At 37.1% G+C, this 15,161-nt stretch overlaps 1 protein-coding gene across 1 annotated transcript in view; it reads left to right on the forward strand.

The window, feature by feature from the left end:
- LOC103905994 (sodium channel protein type 5 subunit alpha) overlaps positions 1-12,511 on the forward strand; it is a 24,166-nt gene extending 11,655 nt beyond the window's left edge. The window contains exons 2-7 of the mRNA XM_009287811.1: positions 871-1,008; positions 4,079-4,333; positions 6,455-6,596; positions 8,708-8,808; positions 9,698-9,962; positions 11,361-12,511. Coding sequence (XP_009286086.1) covers positions 871-1,008; positions 4,079-4,333; positions 6,455-6,596; positions 8,708-8,808; positions 9,698-9,962; positions 11,361-12,511 — 2,052 coding nt within the window. The remainder of the gene's footprint in view (positions 1-870; positions 1,009-4,078; positions 4,334-6,454; positions 6,597-8,707; positions 8,809-9,697; positions 9,963-11,360) is intronic.
- Positions 12,512-15,161: the final 2,650 nt, after the last annotated feature.

Consider the following 15,161-nt stretch of genomic DNA (forward strand, 5'->3'; position numbering starts at 1 on the left):
GAAATGTGTGCATGGGGGGGGGGGGGGGAATTGCTGCTTATGTCTAGCAGGTAAACGTGAAGCCTTAGAAACCACACCGGTTTAGATGCAAAATGAGAACGTTGCGTACAATTAGTCTGGAATTCTGCAAGATGCTGCAACAAATCACTCTGGGTGTCACGCTCACGGATCACCCCTTTTTCAAGTCCCTGCTTACTAGTTTTGAATCTATTGAATTCACGCTTGACACAGCTCCATTTGAGGAACAAGGAGACTGCTGATCCATCATCCTTAGCACAAACACCTTTAAAGCAAAATAAACACACCCCTTTGCAACTCCCCTTTTCCATTACTCTGACATTTTGCAGAAAAAAGAATGCAGCAGTTAGAAGTATCACACACACATCCCGTGCTCTGGACATCTGGCACGTATCCAGACGTTCGCCAAGAGATTATTTTAAATCAGGCCTGTGGGGAACTGGGTGGCCAGGGTGCTGTGACTGTTTATACACACCCAGCTACGTGCACAAGTTTCCTCCCGGGTTTGTGTGCCTGTAAAAGGACTCCTGGAACAGGCTATTTGTATCCTTTGGCTGCAGGGAACAAGTAACTGGAAAGGGTGGGACCATGCTGGTAGCAAGTACTTTGGGGGGAAAAAAAAAAAGGGAAAAAAAATGTGTTTCAAATTAGAATGAAAGAATTGCATTATTTTAAAAATATTAGGAAAGAATGAAGTAAAATTATATTACGATAACTTTGAATGTGTATTTTCTTCATTTGACTTACTGGTCAAAGATACTGTAACATTCAGCCTATGATTGTCTACTGACACAAATAAAATAAATGTTTGTATACCATTTAATAACCTCAGCTTCAATTCAATGAACACAGCTGTCGTTTGTTTCCTGGGGACTAAATGCTGTTTCCAAAGACACATCACCTTGTTCCTCTGGGAGTGCCCTGAAATCTCTCAGGACTCTTAGAGCATTGAGGCCTCTACGAGCTTTGTCAAGATTTGAAGGGATAAAGGTAAGGATACTGGGGTGCGTGTGCATATTTCATAATAGCTGCATTTGAAGTTTTTGTGAAAATTACAGCTTGAATCTCTATTTTGGGACTTGATGGCATTAAGATGGTTCAGATTGCCTACTTACATCTTATGGTTGTTATTTTGAAACAATACCCAACACTTTCACAAAAATGTATAAATACAAATTAAATAAGGAGATTAAATTATAATGTGCTACCACAAGGAATTATTACGTATAGTAATTTAAACACTGGAATATTTTTCCATGTTTCCAGTTTCAGCGCAATTTGCAGAACAGACTAAACAGGAATTTTTTTAGACTTGCACTTTTCTGAAACTCATTCTTTGGTTTATCTTAGACATGGAAAAATTTCATCCAGTGTATTTGGCAAATTCTTCTGAAAAAAATGAATATGCTTGAAAAAATAGGAACCATTTTTAATTACTTGTTAATAGAAAAGAAGCTCTATATATAGTTATTACAGAAAACACACTGTAATGTGAGGAAGAAAGCTGTACTGTGAAAATTGTAGTTTTTCAATCTTCATAGCATAAGAAATGTAGAGACCACAGTCCTTTCTTAATTTTTTCTCATTGCCTGAGGCAAGAAATTTGCACCTGAAAAAATTGATTCATTAATTCATTGCTTCACTGGAAACTATCCACTTTTTATAACTCCTTTTCATAATTCCCCTTCTTTAGACTGCTGTGTTTATATCAGCTCATCTTGACAGTTATCTAGACAGGCTCACATGCCACATTTCAGATTCTCCAGGGTGGATCTGAAAGATAACAATCCTTTCAAACTTAAATAGGGTGGGATTTTCTTAATAGGAGAGGGGATTCTTCTAACTCAATTTTAAAAGCTGCGCTGAGTGAACTATCTGGAATCTTTAAAGCCAATGGGGAGAAGTAAAAACTTGTATAATGCAAATCGTCTGACCTGTGTTAGATCACGGAATGTGATGAGACACTAACTTCAGGCCCTGGGATGGATGTGGAGCAAATCCTCCTGGAAGCTGTGGAGGACAAGAAGTTAGAAACAGCCAGCGTGAATTTAGGAAGGGCAATTTTTGCCTCTCAAACCTGATTGTCTTCTATGATGAGATGGCTGAGGGAGGGAAGAACCATCCGTGGTCTCAGATATTGGTCATATCTGGTCTGGATAGGTGATCTGTAAGCTAGGCAGAAAATTGGTTGAACTGCCAGGTTCAATGTGCAGAGATCATCAGGATGAAGTTCAACTGGCAGCTGGTACTAGTGGCTCAGAGGTCAGTCCTGGGACCAATACTGCTTAATGACTTAATTAACAACCTGAAGAATGTGGTAGAAATTGTCCTCAGCAAGTTCACAGGTGATACCAAATTGGGGGTGAGCAGTTAATACACTGGGGGCAAGGCTGCTCTGCAATGAGAGCTTGACAGACTGGAGATAAGGGCTGCAGAAACCTCAGGAAGTTCAGCAAAAGCAAATGCAAAGTCTTGCACCTGAGCCAGAATAACCACACGTAACTGTGGCACACTGAGAAATGAGCAGCTTTGCAGAAAAGGACCTGGGGTGGGCATCATGTTAAACATGAGTCAGCAGAGCACAAAGATGATCTGCCACATATTGGGCTGTTTTAGCACGAGTCTGGCCAGCACATTGAGGCAATTCACTCTTCTGTTTTTGGTACCTGTGAGACTGAATCAGGAGTATTGTGTCTAGTTTGGGGCTTCCCAGTATCAGAAAGATATTAACATACTGGAGAGTGTCCAGCAAAGTGCCACCAAGATGGTCAGGGGACTGGAGAGGAGAGGCTGAGAGAATAGAGCTTGTTCTGACTGGAGAAGAGAAGGTTAAAGGGAGGGTCTGATTAGGATCTAATTAGATAAGAGATCTAATTGTTGTCTTTAACTACTTAATGGGAGGTTATGTGAGAAATGGAACTAATATTTTCTGGTAGGCCCACAGTGAGAAAATGAGAGAGAACGAGTTGGCTGTGAGGGATATTCCAATTAGCTACCTTGGAAAAAAGATGACAGTGTGGGTGTATAGCATTGCAATAGATTGTCTAGAAAGGTTGTTGAATTGCCACCCTTGGAAAAATTCAGTACTTGACTAGACAAGACGCCAAGCAACTTGGTCTATGTTGGAACAGCTGATCTTCAAGAGGTCCCTTCCAACGTGCTTCATTCTGTGTGTTTCTAGTGTACGGATGTTATCCAAGGCCAGGATAAAAGGCTCAGAATTTTCTCATAATGATAGCAATGAAACATTTCCAGAGAGATTTTCACTATGCCCCACGACAGAGTGGTGAAAAATGGTGAAAAGAAATAGATTAATAGTCCTCAAATTCCCACTGGCAACAAGCGTGGTCCTGCCTGTCAGCATCAATGTGCTGGATTCGCAAATACAAGTTCTTACCACTGCTTGTGTCAGGTCCCTTGACGTCACCAGCACAGACACCAAAAGCTGGAATCCCATTTTCGCTAGTACCATATCTGGAAGAGGCTTACTGCTCATCATGGGTTTGCATTCACCTTGTCCTCAAGCAAGCCTAAATGAAGGAAGAGTGCTGACCAAAACAACCCAGTCTTCTGGAAGCCAAACTTCTCTACTTTACGTACTGTGTGCAGTCAGTTGCCAGTGGTAATTAGGTGAGGTTCATTTTGTTATGGAGAGCAAGCTGTTGTTCTTACAAAACCCCTCCAAGATAAAAGAGAGGGTTATTTATGATATTGTAGTAAATGCAGATCATACAACCCATTCCCCTATACCTGATTTTTTGATCCCATAGCTACTACAGACTCATAATCTTATTTTATGTATTTCTTTTACCCAAGGATAATTCTGGTTGCCATCTGTTTTACTTCCTTCCTCAAAAAGGCAAGATAGATACCACAGAATTACATGTTAAGACAAGCTTGAAGTTGGGCTGAAGGCCTGCTTTAAATTTGTCACCTACGAGTTTTTGTATGGGTGACAATCTGCAATAGATACAGAAGAATAAAAAATAAGTGGTTTTCTGGGAAGGTGTTCTATTGAATGTGAATAATGCATTCTTTTCATTCATTTTATTTATTCAAGGTTGTTGTGAATGCACTCTTGGGAGCTATCCCCTCAATCTTGAACGTTTTGCTCGTCTGTATTGTCTTCTGGCTCCTATTTGACTTTGTAGGAGTAAAATTCCTTGGAAAAAAATTTTGGAAATGCACACTCAAGAAAGGAAATATCAGTCTAATTGATAACAAATATAATTGTACTTTCTATAACGGAACATGGACAAATAATGATGTAAACTTTGATAATGTTGGGATGGGATACTTGGCTCTTCTCCAAGTGGTAAGTTCTATGAAAACATGCTCAGTTTTGTTTTCTTCACGGAAATGCGTTGAGCAGCCCAACCATGGGACACCACTACGCTTCTGTTTATCTCACTGAAATGGGGGATTTTTTTTAGCTTCCATAAATATTTTTCTTATCTCTAAGATGCTCAGTTCCTACTAAAGAATACTTTAGCATATGCAACCTTGTGTTAAAATCAAGCACTGTGCTTCGTGGCTTTTCAACATACTAAGCCTGAAATAGTCTGCATGTTACCGGATTTAAAGTTATTCTCATTTTCTTTAGTAAAAGTTAGTTCAGAATGGATGAGAAAGAAAAAGTGCGATGCAGTTTATTTATATTTCTATATTTTTTTTAAATTATATAAGTTATAAAGTATTGGGATGCTAATTTATTGATCTCCCTAATACCAGAACAAAGGAGAGAAAGGCATTTTTAGAAGTGGCTGTTATCCCTGTATCTTTTATAGATGAAGTTCTTTGCCCTGTATCCTCCAAAGTGTTCTATGATTCAGCAGAGTCCCTAAAAATTGCAGGAAGGAATCATCTGAGGGGAGACCTCATCGCTCTCTACAACTGCCTGTAGAAGTGGCTGTTATCCCTGTATCTTTTATAGATGAAGTTCTTTGCCCTGTATCCTCCAAAGTGTTCTATGATTCAGCAGAGTTGCTAAAAATTGCAGGAAGGAATCATCTGCTGTTTTCTTAGGAATTGTTTTTATCCTTTTAGGATATATTTGCTAGTTAAGCTGAAACTTTTACTGCTTTTTCAAAAAGAAGAAAATTTACAAAAAATTTAATTTAACAAGAGTTAACATTAAAACACATTTCACAGGATTCATGGCAATTTTTTTTCTTTTCAGGAAATAATATTTCTTTTTTCTCTTTACTGAACTCCAGTGAATCATACTTCCAAGCAGTTCTTTGGAAGTGATGCACCTTTTTTATAGCACACTGCTCACTTTTCCACAACTCTTAACACATTAGGTAGAGCTAATATAAATTTTAATTTATTTTTACTTTAGTGATAATAACCTTAATAATGTGGTTTTTTCAGGCAACTTTTAAAGGTTGGATGGATATTATGTATGCAGCAGTGGATTCACGTGAGGTACGTCACTAAAATGAAATATCAGTTCTTTTCCCTTTCCTTCTTTCCTTTTCTATCCATACAATTAATTTTTCAGCTTTGTTTGCAATATCAAGTCAGAAATACAAGCGGATGAATGCTTCAAACTATGCCGTGAAACAATAATCCTTGGAGTACCAAATATCTGGAACTTAGACAAAGAAAACTGGTCAAAATAGAGTGACACCACACAAAAACCTACTGTATCGAGAATGCAGAGGGCAAAATGTTGCAAGTTTTGGACAAGTCTGTTTTGGGAACAGAGATCAGAAGGTCTTGGAGGGACTGTGCCTCTGAAGCAAATTTCTTTCTTTTTTAAATGTGTACAGTAGCATTTAAACGACATGCATGTTTAGCAGTTATTTCTGGAGGTTTTCTTCCCCATATTTGACATCCTTTTAGTTGGAGGTTTTCTTCCCCATATTTGACATCCTTACTATTTCTTCCCCATTTCCATGTGTTGTTTCTCACTCTCTCACTAATACAATGTGTTTTAACTTTTCTATGTTTAATTTAATTTTCATTTTCCTTATTCATTCAAGCACTGTACTCTTGAATGTAGTGAAATAGCTGCTAATTAAAAAGATAATTCCTTGTAGGGCTGATCATAGTGAGCTGGCTTTTTAAAACTGCTTCTTGTCTGGGATAGCATTCAAGGGGATGGCGGTTCACCATTATGTTTAGTCTGAGCTGTTTTTCTAATCAAGGCATTCACAGTATCACTTCTGATTGGAACTGTTTATCTATTACTTAAGAATTTGCTAGAGCTGGATTTGGCTGTGTATCTTTGTTTGTAATTATCTTTACAAACAGTAACAAGACAGAACAAGGCAGTTGTTCGACTTGTACATCTAAATAAAGGTTTAAATGTGTAGAAATAATTTATTCCTCCTGACAATAAAAAGATTTTTTATTATAAATTGGAAACGATAAGGCTGTGATTATCTGGTTTTTACCAATATTATTTTTCTGGTTTGATTTTTTTTAACAGATAGATGAACAGCCAAAGTTTGAAGCATTCTTAGCTATGTATACGTATTTTGTGATTTTCATTATTTTTGGATCTTTCTTCATGCTGAACCTTTTCATTGGAGTGGTTATCAGCAATTTTAACCAACAAAGGAAAAAGATAAGTACTGCATGAGCTAATCCGGGGTCTCTTGTAATCCCAATTTGATTAAGTGAATGCTAGTTTGACATCTAGAGGTCTGACATTTTCAGATTACTATTTGACTGGGGAAATTTAAAATCATGTTTAGATACCAAGTTTTGAAAATAGGAGTCCCCTTCTCCTCAAAGCTTTTAGAATCATAATTAGTAATTTACCTGTAATTAGTAATTTACCTGTAAATTCTATTTTCATGCCAAGTCCTTAATTTGTTCTAAGCAGGACGAGGAGGAAGGAGTGGGTAGTTCTAGAAAAGAGAAGCCAAAAATGTTATATAGACTTTGCTACAGGAGAGTGGAATTCATATCTTCTGCTTTGAAGATTTACTTTGGAGAGCAGAATAACCCTTTTTGCTGAGAGTAAGCACCTAACAAATGTGATAAGGATAATCAAGAAACACTACTGCTCATGGGAGAAGTAACCACTGCTTTCCTGGTAAAGAAACTTGAAAAGATCTTGTTAATCAGAACTTCTAAAACTAGCTACATTTACAAAATCCTGTCATCAATAAAGTAACAGATTAATTTACTGGGTTTTTAAAAAATTTCTGCATTGAGATCCAAGCCATGGCCCCAGGAGGAGTAAAGTAACCCTACAGATTAATTTACTGGGTTTTTAAAAAAAATTTCTGCATTGAGATCCAAGCCATGGCCCCAGGAAGAGGCCGTCTAGAACTTTAAAGGCTTCTTAAAGCCCACAAAGCACTGACTGCTTCCACTTTTCTCCTCATAGTTGTTAGATTCCCTGCTCTTTCTATTCATTAAGAAGTGGAAGGCAAAATCTTAGAATGGAAAACGCAACAACCAAAGAAAAGCAATAGTCAGCCTTTCCGGGTATACTTCAGCTTCTTTGTGCCAAGCTTATTTGTCAATTGAGTTCCCTCCCTGATTCATTTAGAGCCTTAAAGTATCCAGAATATCAAGGGAAATTGAGTCAATTAATCCACTTGGAAGTCTTAAAACAAATAAGCACCTTGTTCATTAGAAAAATACCACAAAAGCAGACCCCAACGGGAGGTTTACAATTTCAAGGTTCACATTTGGAAGACAGAATCTCTACAGGAGCCATTTATTATTTCCATAAGCTGACTTATATGCCAAGTGTCAAAGAATTACTGCCCTTGGTAAAGGTAGATAGCAATAAGGCCCACAAGAAATTCTGCTCTCTGCATTTGAGCAGAGAAGGGATATGTAGGGGTTGAGGAACAACAGTCCAACTTCACTATAATAATTTCCTTTTACTACAAAGTCCCAATTATAACAGTCCCCACAGACAGAAACAACACTGGTTAAGTAGCTTATGAGCCTGAACGCTTACTAGAAGTTGATCTGGATGTAACACTTTTTTTCTTTTCTCAGTACATGCTGTAAGTGGGCATTTTTTTCACTTCTTTGCTGCTTCTTGGGGATTTTCATTGAGATTCCATATAATGAAGTTGAACTGAATTTTCAGAGGTCTTGCCAGAGTGATTCCAGGTGCAGATGCCCTACTGAACATTTGTTATGTTTGTTTTACAAAATGCTAATCATTCAATGCTTTTATGACGAGTGGCTTCTCCTGAATACTCAGTTCAAAGTGACTGCTAAGTAATACAAGGGGCGTAGATGGTAGTAAGATCAGCACCAGAAATTCGTTATCAAGAACCCCCCGTAGAACTTGGTCCCAAAGTGCTTATTCATAATCCTCCATTTACTTGGTAGCCCAGCAATATACTTCCGTTCCTACCTTTCCCAAAAATATAAGTGGAAAGTATTTTACTTGTTGATGAGACTTATGTCATTTTTAAAATGTGAAATAGATGTGTAAAAGTTCAGAAGGGCTCTCACAGTTGAGGAAACTGGCTCGGGAACACTGCCTAGACTAGACTTTCATGGTCAAACCCTGATGAGCTTTTTGCAGTACATCTTTTCAAAGAACAAGGGGAAAAGAAGAAATGGTGAAGACACGTTTTGTCTCTGTGCTCTCTTAGATCCCACTCGCGACAGCTGTAACTTACTTTTTTTTACATAAACTTGCTGGTGTTTAGTTGACTGATTAAACTTCAGCTGAACAACAGTATTCTTTCCCTTTACTTAGGTGAAAAAGATCTATTTTTGACTGAGGAACAGAAAAAGTACTATAATGCCCTAAAAAAACTTGGATCGAAGAAACCTCAAAAACCCATCCCAAGACCACTGGTGAGACCATCTTAAGTAGAATATGATAGAAGATATAAAGAGCGTGACCATATTTAAACTCAGTAGCCGGGCATCTGGAAATAAACTTCACGTTAGAGCCCATCATCTTCCTTATTCAATATAGTATTTACATTTTACTCTCTTTTTCTTAATTCCATCTTTTGCAGTCTTTCTTTGTGGGTATTAATTAAGGAAATTTACAGCCTATTTGTCACCTATTCAACTGCACAACCTATTTCTAAAGGTTCATATTAAGTATTTGATACTCATAACATGATCTTGGTTACTTAAGTTGCATGATACTCCTTCTGCAACTAGATTGGATTATTGCAGGTGAGAATGAATAGTGAGTAGTACGTGCCCCATGGCTGTTATTTACTTTTAAATAATCTTATGCTTTATTTCTTATAGTTTCTTTAATTTAATTCAATGCCTGGCTTCACATAGTAACTATTCAGAGATTTTCTTGCTTATGACATCTTATGCTTTTTCTTATAGTTTCTTTAATTTAATTCAATGCCTGGCTTCTCATAGTAACTATTCAGAGATTTTCTTGCTTTTGACATTTTAATTAGAATTGCTTATCCTAAAATGTCTGCTTCAATAAATATTTCTACTAAAAGAGCAATCACAAGGTACTCTGAATATTTTCCTGCTGTATAATTTTTTTCTAAGGAAATGTGGTTGCATGACACCTGAAAATACTTAGCCAAGTACTGAGTGTTTTCTTTGAAGGTGTAAAGAAATCACCTAAAAATGCTTCTAGTAGCTTATTGTTAAATTTATATTCTCTTAAATTCTCTTTCTAAGCACAAATTACTGATTAATATTTGAATGTAACCTGGGTCTTAGAAGTAGCATTAAGCAGTTCTTCTCATTCTCTCCACAGAATGTGTTCCAAGGATTACTCTTTGATATAGTATCGCATAAAGCATTTGACATTACCGTTGTGACTTTCATCTGTCTAAATATGGTCATTATGATGGCAGAAAATAGCCAGAACGGCATCAAGGATGTTCTTAATAAAATCAACTACTTTTTTGTGGCTGTATTTACTGGGGAATGTGTCATAAAAATACTAGCCTTAAGACATTACTTCTTCACCAGTGGCTGGAATATATTTGATTTCGCTGTTGTGGTCCTTTCACTAGTTAGTAAGTATCAATTGTTATTAGATCAGGTAATGTGTCTTACCAATACTAAGCCAAATTTCAGTATGAAGTAACCACTTACACCTCTCTGATAAACAAATTCCAGATCCATTGTACTTTTTCAAACCATGTGCTAAGTGATGCCTTCTAAAAGGATATATTTTTGTTTTGCCTTATATTTTTGCTGAGTACTAAAAGGTAAATGGATATTTTTCAAATTTTCAAATTTTTTTTTAAAGTATGAGTTTCTTTGAGTAATTAACAGAATAGGAATTTAATGTAGTATCTTTTGGATGTTAATGTAACATCTTTTCTAAGTTATTGTACTTAAACTGTTGCCTTAATGTTTTTATGCTTTCGATTTACATGTAAATCACATTAATTGTTGTTTTCACAGTAAAAGTAAATTCAGGTTAAAAATTCATTTGTATGAAAAATGGGAAAGATTTATTTTCCAGGACTTTCTTTTAAGAAGGTGGATCCTGAGGGCTGATTTAGAAAGCCCAGGAAAATTTAACTGCTCAGCACCATTCTAAACCTGGGCCACTATTTGTGACTGTGAAAAGTCTTATTAAAATTGGCTTCGGTTTGTTTTGCTTTTCAAAGAAGACTAGGTGCTTATCATTTTCTCTACAAAGGGTCATATATAGTTTTCGTTTCTTGTACAGTTTATTTGGTCTGTGCTTCCTACTCAGGCTCAGGTTATATCATAGAATAAAGGATGGGAAAGCAAAACTGATCTGAGTTCTCTGCTTCATCCCTAAGCACAGTTAGCCCTTTACTATCCCATGCAACCCAGAAAAATGCTAACTTCTGAAGTCTTCCGTTTGTAATCATTTACATTACTACTGTATTGCTGAAGGTACTCATTACTCTGGTAGTAGGATCATAGAATGAGGTGTGAGGGAGGACAAATACTGAAAGACGGTTTTCCTTTATTTTCTTCTTGCTCTTCTCTGATCTCATTCACGTACCAACCATTAATGAAAGTCTCACGTTTAGCATGTGGCTTAGGCCTGGAGAAGAAGCAGCAATCAGACAGCAGCTAGGAGACAAGCCCCATAGCTTCCAGCACAGGAGCTGAATGGATTTAAAAGGATTTTTTAAGAACTGGAGCAATGCGTAATTTCATCCCCTGAATTAATTAGAGAAATCTGGGAGAATGCAGTTTCCAAACTATACATTATCTTGATAACTCTTTAATATTTAAAGGTATTACAATTTGTCTTTCTTTTCCTAAGCTCTTTTGTACGTAATTGCAGTATTGATGATAATGTGTTTGTGGAAAGTGATGTAATATGATCAATGTCACTTTCAACATCTGAAGTATAGAATATAACAAAATGGACATAAATAGGGAATTTGGCTTGACAACATTTTGTTTTCTTTTTCATTTCAAAGGTGTTGGACTTTCTGAAGGCTTTCAAACTTTGTTCTCTCCTGCACTTTTGAGAATTTTTCGTTTGGCACGAATTGGCCGGATCCTGAGGTTAATTCGAAAAGCTAGAGGAATTCGAACTCTTCTTTTTGCGTTACTGATGTCTCTTCCTGCACTGTTCAACATTGGTCTTTTGCTTTTTCTGGTTATGTTCATTTATGCCATTGTGGGCATGACAAACTTTGCCTGTCTTGGTTGGGAAGGTGGGATTGATAACCTTTTCAACTTTCAAACCTTTGAGGGCAGCATTCTCTGTCTCTTCCAAATTACAACATCAGCTGGCTGGGATGGTCTTTTGGTCCCTCTGTTAAAAGGACCTGATTCATGTGCTCCCAACTTAAATTTAACAGATGAGCAGAAAAAAAATTGCGCAAATAAGGATGTTGGTATTTTATTTTTTGTAAGCTATATCATTATATCATTTCTCATTGTTGTAAATATGTACATAGCTGTCATTTTAGAGAACTTCAGTGTTGCCACTGAAGAGAGCACAGATCCTCTTTGTGACGATGACTTTGATATGTTTTATGAGACCTGGGGAAAGTTTGATCCTCAGGCAACACAGTTTATTAGCTCTTCTGCTCTTTCAGACTTTGCAGATGCTCTGGCAGAACCCTTACGCATTCCAAAGCCTAATAAAATTCAGCTCATATCCATGGACCTCCCTATAGTTAGTGGAGATAAGATCCACTGCTTGGATATCTTGCTTGCCCTCACTAAAAGGGTCTTGGGAGAATCTAGGGGTTTGGATGGTCTTGAATTACACATGGAAGAAAAATTTATGGCTGCCAATCCATCTAAAGTTTCTTACAAGCCAATTACGACTACCCTTAAAAGAAAACAAGAGGAGGTATCGGCTCTTATTATTCAAAGGGCCTTCAGGAGGTATTTGATGCAGCGTTCTTTTAAAAATAAATCTTTCTCATACCATCATAAACGTTATAACAGTGCTGTCTTTGAAGAAGAAACACATGAGAAGGAAAGACTTATTGCATCAATGCTTAATGAAGATAATGGTAGGAAGCTAGATAAATCACGGACTACATCTTCCATAACTCTCCCTTTATTTTATGATGGGATTGCTGAAACAGCTAGCGATAAAGTGGACACATAAAGTTGCCCCAGGCTGCAGCAGTTTTTGATTAAACCGATATCAGTTATTTTCAGATGGAGAAAATATTTTGATCCCAGAGCATAATACTCTAAATTTAGAATAATGATGGCAGCCTTTAAGTATTGTGATTGTTCAATTTTGCAAATGCTCCTTAAAACAATTAAGATTTGAACAACTATGTCACAAATATTAGAGGAAAATCAAACCATGGAATTTTTTTCCTCAGCTACTGGAGTAGGTGGGTTCATTTTTTACACCTGTCATTTTTTGTATTACTTCATATTTCTGTGTTTACAGAAGAAATCTGTAAAAGATCAGTTGTAACTGTAATATGATTTATAAGCACACAAGGCTGTAGAACAATGTATATCTCTTTAGAGATAAAGCCTGGTTTGAAAAATTGGTTATTGTAGCAAAATTAAATAATTACTGCATTTTCTGTAAAAGAGCTCACTCAAGACACTTGAGTATAATCAGCCACTGATTTCTATGTTGTTTGGGACCATCTTCCTCCTAGTGCCTTTGGATGGATTTGTTTATGCTTAAGAATTTTTGAGGTGTCTTTACACGTGCACCTAAATGGATTTAACATATCATCCTCAGGTGTCTGTGCTTGAAAGTTGTATATAATTTGTTCTTTGTATCATTCAGTGTATCAAAATTCTGATTCTGTTACCAAAATCAAAGGATGTTATGCAAGAGGTATTGTTTCCAGAAAATCTTAAGAATTATTGTACATAAAAATTCATCATTGTACTTCATCCAAATGTCATAGAAAGCATTACTTAGTAATCTGAAAAGGAGTTCATGGTATATCTTACGAGACAACATTTATTAAAGTTAGAGGAAGTACTTATTTCATTGGTTCTGAAAAAAACCCATGTATGAATAATGTGCATTAATAGTACTTTTACTGGTGTTTTGCAGTTTAGGTTGGTCAGATGAAGTGTCATGGTGGCCTCAGAACTACTAATGAAATAAGACTATTTTAGATTCTTCAATAAAGAGTTCAGATGCTTAACGCATTTTTGTCTGTTTTGTAAGAGGTATCTTCAGTTTCGGTTTATTACAAGACATAATCTGTTATTAAATGTGTAGAACCACAGTAATATAATTTTCCAAAAATAGCTACCTATTAGCACAAGAAACCTGAAAATGTTTTACTTTTTACAGGGAATCAGAAAAGATTTAGCATTTTTCAGGCCAAGAATAGCAGGAGCAATAAGGTAGTTCCTCAATTTTTACTGTCATTTGCCTTGTTAAATACAATTAAAATATGGCAGATATAGCCAAATCTAAGCCATCTGTAGGACAAATAAAGGCACATGAAAGCTGAGAGTTAAAGAGTTCAGCTACGGTACGGTTTGAACTGGCTTTATGACTTCCAGAACCAGCTTCTCTTCAGAGAAAGGTTGACAAAGGAGGTCTGCAGACCTCTTCGGGTAGCTCAGAAATCGGCGCTTGGTGTCGGCAGCGCTGGGCAGCAGGACGCAGAGAGACTTGATGGGTCTGCTTGAGACCTGCTCCTCTCCAGCTCGGGTTGCTTTTGTGCCTTGCGGTGCACAGTGGTGCTTTTGAGGTGAAACTACTCATTCTGTTTGGTGTGAGCTGGAATGAGCCGACAGCTTTTGTTCAGCGATCGGATACCATTAGATGGCAGCATTTACTACCTTTTAGAATATAGCCAGTCTTAAGTGAAACAGCTGTCGAGCTCCTACGCTTCAACATGGAGGTATTAAATTAATTGTAAATAAATATAGAAAATAATGTCATAACTCTTTTTTCTGTCCCGGGCTCTCAAGCTCGCCACGGTTCTCAGTAGGTGCTTGTTCGCTGGCTGTTCTGGTTTTTACATATGACAGGCTGGCAGACCTTAATGATTGTGAGGTACTGCCTCCTGAAAAAAAAAAACCACCCAACATTCTCCTCTGTGCTTGGATCTTCCAGGAGGGTAGTTTCAAGCACAACTCTGTAACACCGTAGCAAGAAATGTTTGTTAGGAAAGAGGTAAGAGTGCTTTGTTCTCGTGTATTGGAAAAGAAGGAAAAACTGCAAAAGCCATATGAGAGAATTTTAAATACTAATAATATGTAACAAATTGCCAATTTTTTTTTAAATTCATCTGATCTTTACAACTTAAAATTATGTTGTTTGAGTGCAACAGCAGGTGCTGTGCCCTGGCCCAGAATTAGAAATACTTCAAAGGCGACCACTTTTATTTCCGTTGTAGGGGCAGCAATTTTGGACAGAATCACACCTGGCACAAACACATCCGTAGTCATTATTTTACCTCAGAAACATACAAAAGCACCTGAATTCACCACAGTGCAAATTTAAAAGTCTGACCAATTTTTTAGTATTGCTTAAGCATTAAAGTAGCCTCAGCACACTGTTGCAGGGTTGAAAAGAGAATGGTGATATCCAGCTGTTGTAGCTTCTTCGTGCTGGAATTGCCCAAAAGCCAGTTCAGCCGCTGAAGCAAAGTAGAGTTTCGCTAAAATTGCCTGGACGTACGTGAACTTCATGAGAGGTGGTCAGGCATGCTTGGAACACAGTGAAAGAATATTCCTTTCTGTTTATGAAGTTTGATGCTTAAATCAGAGAACAGCAAAAACAAAGGAATATTGGATCCCTCCGGTCAGGAAACACC

Source organism: Aptenodytes forsteri, unplaced genomic scaffold (assembly GCF_000699145.1).
Source record: "Aptenodytes forsteri isolate BGI_AS27 unplaced genomic scaffold, ASM69914v1 Scaffold296, whole genome shotgun sequence".
Classification (NCBI taxonomy): Eukaryota; Metazoa; Chordata; class Aves; order Sphenisciformes; family Spheniscidae; genus Aptenodytes; species Aptenodytes forsteri.